Raw genomic sequence first — 8,750 nt, 5'->3', positions numbered from 1 at the left:
ATCTTAAGTATTTATTTACTGAGTCTATTGATATCATACAGAATTCATCTTTTAAAAATTAAATATGTTGAATTTGGAATAGACTGCAATAGAGAGAAAATGGACCAAAAGTTAATGCATGCCAAAATTAAATTTTAGCACATTTTATATTTTCATTTTCTTCAAATAAACACACAAAAAAAATGGTATTCATATATAAGCTAGCAAAAAAGCAAAATTGGAAAATACTTAATATTCTGTAAACACATTAAAAATACACACTTATGTGTTCACCCTTACAGATTCATCCATCTCTTTGCATACCAAAAAAACATTTATTAGTAACCTAGAGAAAGCAATATTGACAAACTGTCCTTAGAATCACCAATATAATTTTAATACTTTCTAAAATGCCTGGCAATTCTAATTATATCTTATATAAATACTGTTAAGAAAAATAATCATGCTTTGTTGATGTTAAATAAACTATTCCAGTTTCTGCCTAGGTAAACATGTAAAAATGGGTAAACAATAAATTTCTATGGCAGCAACTTAAATACTAAGATATTCTTAGTTACAGCAGCTGTCACTGAATCTACTAGTACTTTTTTTTTTAAAGAATGGAACTAAACAAAATATCTCTTTCTTTTCTCCTTTTCCACCTGGCACAACTACAATCTCTTTTACTTTGATAAGTTAAAGGATGATATAGTTGGAAACAAAGTATCTCAACAAAAGCGAATGACAACTACAGCTATGTGAGCATTTTATGTAAAAATAAACAAAAACAAGAAGCTAAACCCACCTCAATGGTAATTATATGGTGAAACCATATGTATTTTGAATCCTTCAAACAACATATAAGCATACATGTTTATATATGTAACTCTGATCAAGATACTTATCAAAATAAATAAAGCACTCTCAAAATAATATATGTTCTTTTATATGTGTGATTGGACATCTTTTCTACATAAATCTTAGCAAGTATTATTATATATTAAAATATTTGATGACTCTAATATTTTAGAAACAATGTATAGATAATTTAGATTTAATCACATGAATTTTTATAATTCTTAAATTCATATAGCACATTCATCTTTTTTCTTATATTTAAGTCTTCTTACACACTTTGGAGAACATCTCTTCTAAATGTAGGATGATTATTTTTTGTTACAAGACATACTCAATATATAAAGGGCCACCAAGACATACTCAAATAAGAAGACACAACCTCCGAATCTGGTTTGGCTCAGTGGTAGAGCTTTGGTCTGCGGACTGAAAGGTCCCGGGTTCGATTCCAGTCAAGGGCATGTACCTTGGTTGCGGGCACATCCCCAGTAGGGGGTGTGCAAGAGGCAGCCGATCGATGTTCATCTCTCATCTCTCATTGATGTTTCGAACTCCCTATCCCTCTCTCTTCCTCTCTGTAAAAAATCAATAAAATATATTTAAAAAAGAAGACACAACCTCAACGTAGGTTCTTTATTTGGAATATTATATTTTAAAAAGTCATCAGGTAAATATAAGTGACTATGCATAGAGTGAGGTGTTGAAGTTTAAATCCAGCTCCACTATTTAACAGTTATGAATTACTGAGTTATTGCTTATTCTCCTTTAGCTTCGTTATTCTCATTGGTATAATGGAAATAGCAACATTTTATTAAACTATTTTGTGCTTGGGGTAATCCAATTAAGTCATTATGTAAACCACTGAGTACCATGTGCCTGGTACTCAATGACCACTCAAAGTTAATATTTTAAGAATAACTTAACCCTTTAACCTTATCTTTAATATTATAATCTTTAAAATTAGTATGAAGGAAGGCTCTTGCCCCAGGGCGCCCTGTGAGAATGTTCTAGTTCTATGAGAAGTTCTAGTTTCATGACTTAGATTAATTATGTATCAGTTTTAAAAATTACTATCATGCCTTGCTAGGTATTTTTAGTTAAGTGTCACTTCCCACCAGAGACTTAGAACATCTGCCATCTTTTCTTTGCCTTCTTGAGGTCATAATACTGTCGAATACCTGGCTGTTCCCTTTCCCCAAATTTTCCATCACAAATAAATCTGTCCATTGCTTACCAGAAACCCAGTTGTACTTCTCATGAAAGGAATTAAGGCCTTCATATGAATAATAAATAAAAAGCAACTTTTATAATATTTGTAGGTTACAATTTCACCACTATGAAATGTAGTCCACAAACAAAAGAATCAAGAGAGAAAATGATGAATGGCCTTAGGAATAGTCATGGTTTATAATAAAGATTTTATTTAAAAAGCATTAAAATAAATAATACATACTCCAGAACATCACTGTCACTGTTCTGGGAAATTACTTGTTCTTAGAATATGAGTTCTAGAAGGCAAATCTTCTTACAACTGCTCTGGGGGCTTTTGTTTGCTCCTTTACAATCTATATAGATTTTTTTTTTTTCTCTTGATCTGTGGTCTGCAGTCTTTTAACACTTCTCAATGATGGATATGTGGTGGAATGCAGACCCCATCAATATATGTAGTTTTGTTTGCCTTTTGTCCCTTAACTGCTGATAAAGCAGACCACTTGGAAATCCCAGAGGAACAAAATTGAGGCCAGTGTTACATGGGCTCATAAAATTCAAATAGTTCAACGCTGTGGTTTTTTTTGTTAATTAACGAGTCACAACCAGAAATCCAAATGATGGGATAGAAACACTTTCTTTAGGATAATGATTGATTTCCATAAAGATAAGTGTTTTAACCAATTTCAATATGCAGTTGCTGGGGCGGGCAGGGTGGGTGGGCATTAATTAGTTTGACCGTTTTCAGCAGATGTTGAATTCAAAATGCCAGCAGCATCTCAAATGCCAGTCATTATGGCTGTCTCTCATTGAAGAATGCTGACCAATGAAATCTCCACTCTGTTTAATGAGACCCATCTAGGCAGAGTCAATTAAATCAAATCTTTACTAACGTCCTCAGTATATCTGCAGTGTGTGCAGCAGCAGCAGAGAAGCAGCAGGAGGGATTTCCAGAATTAATAAAGGGATTCACTGCCGCATAAGGAAAGGGGGAAGAGGGAGGGCGCTGTTGGGGGAAGACCTTACTTAGTCCACAGGAAAATCTGGAAAAGTCGGGGCGGGGATGGAGGGGGAAGGGACGGGAACTACGTAAAAGGTAAAAGCTAAGTAAGAGGATTAGAGAAAGAGCCTTAAAGCAGCTCTGGAAGGGATCCACCCCCATCCCTCCCTCTCCCCTGTCCCTTCCACCGCAAATCCAGTTTACCAGTTGCAAATATGAAGCTGGAAAAAGGTAAGGACCAAGAGTTGAAAACATTTTCACTTTAATACTGAAAAAATATGCCATTATAAAATCCTTGAATAGAATTAGTAAGTTCCACGTGCTTCCTCGGCTCTTTCCCCTACTTTGTAAGTAAGATTTACACCAGCACAGAATTGCTACCATAGGATTGCAGCCTAAGCACTAGAGTGACATTAATTGGTCATGCTTAACTGCCTCAAAAAAATCTTTTCTTCTTTTTTTCTCTTATTTTTAATAATTACACCGATACTATAATAGAAACCATGGGTACTTATTTTACATTCAGATGGAAGGCCTTAATTGGAAATGTATAGAAAAATACCCTCCCCCCCTTCAAAACAAAAAGAAATAAAATAAAATAAAACCGAAACAAACATCACCATCCAAATCAAAGGACGAACCCAAAAACAACCCGGGAAAAACGCCTCTCAACAAAATACTTTTTTTTTTTAAACTCATAAAATGGACTGATGACGAATCATGCAAATGTCTTAAATAAAAACCTTAACATTTTTTTTTTCCACAGTAAACATACTCTCCGAGAACTGCCTACCGATCACAAATAATGGCGAAATGGCACTTCTGATTATACTGTACTTGTGTAGAGAAAGTTTGATACGATGGGACTGATCAGGGAGGAGGGCGGGCGGGTGCTGTGAACGGGCGGGCGCTCTCTCCAGTCGCCAGGGAGGGTGGACAGCGTCCCTGGAGCGCGTGGATTCCATGCGAGCCATGCAGCACTTTTTGTTTTGTTTTGTGTTTTTGTGGGTTGTTTTTGTTTTGTTTTTTCTCGGAAGTCCCAGTTACTTATTTACAATACATTCATGCCTTCGTGCAACTGCCCATTCCTGCGTCGCCTGCAGGGAACGATCACGCCCCCTCTCCTCGCGGGGCTAATCCACGGGGGGGAAATAGATATCTATCTCTCTATATAGATGTGGGTGGGTGGATATAGGTGTGGGGCCACGGCAGCCATCCCCCACCAGTTCGGTGGGTCTCTGAGCAGGGCCCCCGCTGGGCTTTGTGGAAAGGGGCTCTCGGCCGGCCAGGGCTGGCAGCAAAGAGCGATTTGGCAGCGCTGTCGCAGCCACAGTCTGCTCTTTGTTTCCAGAGAGGGAGCTCAGGAGCCAGACTCCTCTCCGTGGAGCGAGTTCACAGTTTTTATTTATTTACTTCTGTCCATCAAGCAAGCCTCGGGGGAGGGGGGCGCACTGGACTTGGGTCTGTCTGGGCTTCAGTGACTGTGACCCCTGGGATGTGGGCCAGGGGAGGGGGCAGCGCCTCCCCTTCCTCCCTCCCTCCCCAGCTCCCCCGGGAGCGGGGCTGGGGTCTTCTTTAGTCTGAGAGCGAGTGGGAGCCACAGTCGTACACCCGGTGCGCCCCGTCCGCGCTGTAAGGCCCGTTGTGCCAGTAGGAAGAGTCACACACGGTCTGCAGGGAGTTGATCTCGGACGCGGAGGAGTTGGCGTCCCTCCTCTTGGACCGCTTGCGGTTCCTCAGGATGAACACGAGCATGCCCACCACGGTGAAGGCGGAGGTGACGAACACCAGCAGCAGCCCGGGCACCAGCACGGAGATGGACACCCGGCTGGTGTCCAGGTAGGAGTTGGAGTGCGTGCCGGTCTCCGCCGCCGCCGGGCCCCCGGTGCTGTTCTTGCTGCTGAGCGTGGGCGAGGCCGGGGCGTAGAGCTGCGGGCAGAGCTCGTCGTTGGCGAGCAGCAGGACGTCCTTGCGGAAGAAGTTCACCGGCGCCTCGCACTTGAGGTCGCTCATCAGCACCTCGGGGCCCAGGCGCTCCGCCCACTGCTTGAAAGGCACGATGGTGCAGGAGCACTCCCACGGGTTCCCGTGCAGGTCGATCTGGATGATGGACGTGAGCTGGTCCAGCACCCCGGCCACCGGGAGGTACATGAAGTAGTTGTTGTGCAGGCTGAGCTTCGAGAGCGACACCCCGGCGAACGCGTCCACGGGGAGGGACCGCAGCAGGTTGTTGTTGAGGATGAGGATCCTCAGCTTGGGCATGGCGTGGAAGGTGCCCGGGAGGATGAGCTGGATGGCGTTGTACTCCACGTTCAAGTACTCGAGGTTCTGCAGCCCCGCGAATTTCTCCCGGGACAGGGTGTCCAGGTAGTTGCTATCCATGTACAGCCACCGGAGGTCCAGGAGGTTCCGGAACGTGTTGTTCTCCACCGCGGCGATGTTGTTGTTGCCCAGGTCCAACAGGACGAGGCTCTTGTAATCCACAAAGTGCGACTTGCGGATGCTGTGGATCTTGTTGTCTCGCAGGAACAGCTCCTGCACGTTGGAGAGCTTGGGCTTCAGGTCGGCCAAGCTGCTCACGTTGCGGTTGTTGCAGTTCATCTTTAACCCGGACCCCGGGACGTGGTCGCAGCTGCAGCCCCCGGGGCAGGGCAAGCCGTGGGCTGGGGGTCTGTTTCGGGCGCCGCCACCGGGCGCTATCGCGGCCGTGGGTCTGATTTTGATCTGCCAGTTGCCTGGGATCTTTGTACCTCCTCCTCCGTTCGGAGCGGAGCCCGGGGTGGCATGATCCTCTTGCCCATTTGTCTTGAAAGGAGTTGGCAGGGGGCCAGGAGCAGCGAAGGTCTCTTCCTGGGCAGGGGGCGCCGGAAGGCTAGAATCCACTCTGTTTTTCAAAGGACACAGGTCCTGCTCGGTGGTCTCATTGAGGTCTTTCCCCTGCAGTCTGGTGGGGGCCTCGCAGACCACCCGGCCGATGAGGGCGTTTTTGGGAATGTTTTCGAGCCATTCTTTCAGGGAGAGCAGGTCGCAGGTGCAGTCCCAGGGGTTATCCTCCAGCAGGATCTCGGCGATGCCAGGGATCTGCTCCAGGACCTCCTCATAGGGCAGCGTCTTCAGCCTGTTCCCCCGGAGGTCCAGGTGGGTGATGGGCACGTACTGGAACACGTTGGCAGGCAGGGTGCTGATGAGGTTGTCGTTTAAAATGAGCACCTCCAGCTTGTTCAGGTCCTGGAAGGCCCCCGGGTCTATATCCCGCAACAAATTGAAATCAGCCTGGAGGTATTCCAGATCGTCCAGCCCCAGGAAAGTCTGCTTCCGAAAGGACTTGATCTTGTTGTTGTTGATGTGCAGCCTCTTCACCAGCTGCAGCCCCAGAAAAGCCCCCGGAACGATCTCGTGCAAGCCATTGTTTTCCATGTGCAGGCTCACCGCATTATAAAAGTTAGCGAACTCATTAGGGAAGAGTCGAGTGAGGGAATTGCCATGCAGAAATAGGTGGTAGAACTGGGAGGTCGGGGCGGTGAAGCGCTGCAGACTCGTGAAGCCCTTTTTCTCACAGTCTACGTGGAGGTCCCCCTCTATCTCATTGCAGGAGCAGATCTTCTCTTTGCAAACGTCCCCTGTAACGTTTCCAGCGGCAAAACAAAGAGACGTCTCCAGCAACAGAATCCAAAGCAGCATTTTTAAAGCGAGCAATTCATCCCGATCTCATCACAAAGTAACAGCGACCATCCTGCTCGCCACAGACACAATTCAAGTTCATTTAGTGCTCCGATGTCCGGACAGGGGGAAGGAGAAGAAAAGGGTTTTGGGGGGGTGGGGGTGGACGCCTTCCTCCCTAACCCCCCCGCACTGCAACAACCCAGGCGCCAGTCAATAATGATACCCACAAACTATCCAGGCACGTAGTGCAAGGCAAGCAAAAAAAAAAAAAAAAAAAAAAAAGTAGAAAAATAAAACCCCACTCTCCCTAAACCTTTAATAAAAAAAAAAGAGGTTAAATATATACGTACAAATTAAAAATGCACACTGAAACAGAATCCCATCTAGCGGTCTCCACTAAGGAAAGGGAACAATGCTAGCAATTAGAAGAAGCAAGTGCATGTTAGAGAAACAAGCAGAGGGTTTGCAGCGTAGTACAGGCGCACTGCCTGTGCATGGCTGTGCGTCGGACTGACCTTGCCTCTCTGATACAAAGCAGGGGCTCTCGGCGGCTTCTGGTGGCGAGGCTGCTGGCGGAGTTCTGGCTGTCGCCGCGGGCTGGCCGAGAAGTCCCCCCGAGGTGCTGTCCAGTCCCCCCGGTGCTGAAATCACGCTCCTCCGAAACCCTCACGCTGCCGAACCAATGGCGCTGGGAAATTTCCGCAACCGCTGCGTTTGGTGGCTGTCCATCCTTTTTCGTTTCCTTCCCTTCGGGTCCTCTTTAGCCTTTTTTTTTTTCTTTCTCCCCACCCCCCTGGGCTCTGGATCTCGGTTACAAGCTCGCTTCTTGTTCTCCTTCTCTTGCTTCTCTGCTCTTTCGGAATTACGTGGAGGGGGCGGAGGGCGGTGGGGAGGGTGGGGGGAGAGGAGAGTTGTCTGAGGGAGGAAGAGAGCGCGAGAATGGGGAGGGGAGCAAGAAGAGAGTTGCTAAGAAGCTCTGCTCGTTCCAGCCTGGTGCACTCTGAAAGATCTGACACCCTCTGCTGATCTGCAGTAGCAAAAATCCATCTGGTGAGGGAATGCTGAAGGAAAGGGGGAAAAAAAAAAATCAATCCGCGTACAGGGCAAGCGTTAAAAACGTGGGCATTAAAGGCTGTCGATCCACGTAGACGCTTTTATTTTAAATGGATTATTTAATTATTATTATTTTTTTTTTTGCATGCTGGAAACTTTACCCTTTCCTTTCCTTAGTGATCTCGCGGCACCCACTAGCTCCAGTGTTTGGGGAAAAAAGAGTGCTTTTAAACCATTTATTTCCCAATGGCTTGAATAAAATTAGTGTCAGAGTGTCAAGCGAACAGCAATTTGAGGTAATTATACTGCACGCCATTTTCATCGGTGCTTTAAATGCGTTTCTTCCGTCTCTGCAGTACAGTGTGCTTTATGCTACTTGATGTCTTTGAAACCTCTCTTTTTTTTTAATTTGGTATGTGGAAAGTGGCTATTTGAAACCTATATTCATATCACACATATTTTATATAATAGCATAATGGGGTATGGGTTTTTGTTGCAAGGTATATAATTTAAGGCACATTCTTTTAAAAACTTGGTATAGAATTTTTAGTCAATTTGGTCATTGAGAGTTAGCGGTTTCTCTGATTTTTCTTAAATGTGATTTGTCTGCAGGGTGAAAACACAATGCTCACTAACGCCTTTGATTCCAGATATGAAAGATTTCACTGAGAACCGGAAAAGGAGGGAGGGGGCAGGGGAAAATCCCAGTTTGATACCTGAGTGCTCTTAAAAATCCACGGCAGAAGCGTGCACAGACCACCCACACAACTCCCCCCGCGCCCCTCCCCCACACACTCATACACTCTCAGTGTCACTGGCTCACAAAGTTTCCACATCCGTTCTGACGGATTAAAAAAAATGCATACAAGTAAATAACCAGTTGCATTTTGAGAGGAGATAGCAATCTGGTCTATAGCAATCTGTGGTCTCTAAGGCTTGGAGGAGGGGGGCTCCATCACGGGGTAGCAGGCAGTGGCTACCTTGCTTATAA

At 45.3% G+C, this 8,750-nt stretch overlaps 1 protein-coding gene across 2 annotated transcripts; it reads right to left on the bottom strand.

Moving 5' to 3' along the window:
- Nucleotides 1–2,235: 2,235 nt before the first annotated feature.
- On the bottom strand, nt 2,236–7,940 carry SLITRK1 (SLIT and NTRK like family member 1). 2 transcript variants are annotated; one of them, XM_084879262.1, is made up of 2 exons: nt 7,222–7,940; nt 2,236–6,663 (listed from the first exon to the last, which is right to left on the bottom strand). In XM_084879262.1, the coding sequence occupies exon 2, from the start codon at nt 6,458–6,460 to the stop codon at nt 4,619–4,621; it is 1,842 nt and encodes a 613-aa protein (XP_084735388.1). In that variant the 5' UTR covers nt 6,461–6,663; nt 7,222–7,940; the 3' UTR covers nt 2,236–4,618. The 2 variants fall into 2 exon arrangements, with proteins under 2 accessions (XP_084735388.1, XP_084735387.1); XM_084879261.1 differs by having other exon boundaries at nt 2,236–7,940.
- Nucleotides 7,941–8,750: the final 810 nt, after the last annotated feature.

This window comes from Pipistrellus hanaki (assembly GCF_964339955.1).
Source record: "Pipistrellus hanaki genome assembly, chromosome: 3".
NCBI classification, from domain to species: Eukaryota; Metazoa; Chordata; class Mammalia; order Chiroptera; family Vespertilionidae; genus Pipistrellus; species Pipistrellus hanaki.
The sequence above is the reverse complement of the archived record's forward strand: the minus strand, read 5'-3'. Positions and strand labels throughout refer to the sequence as shown.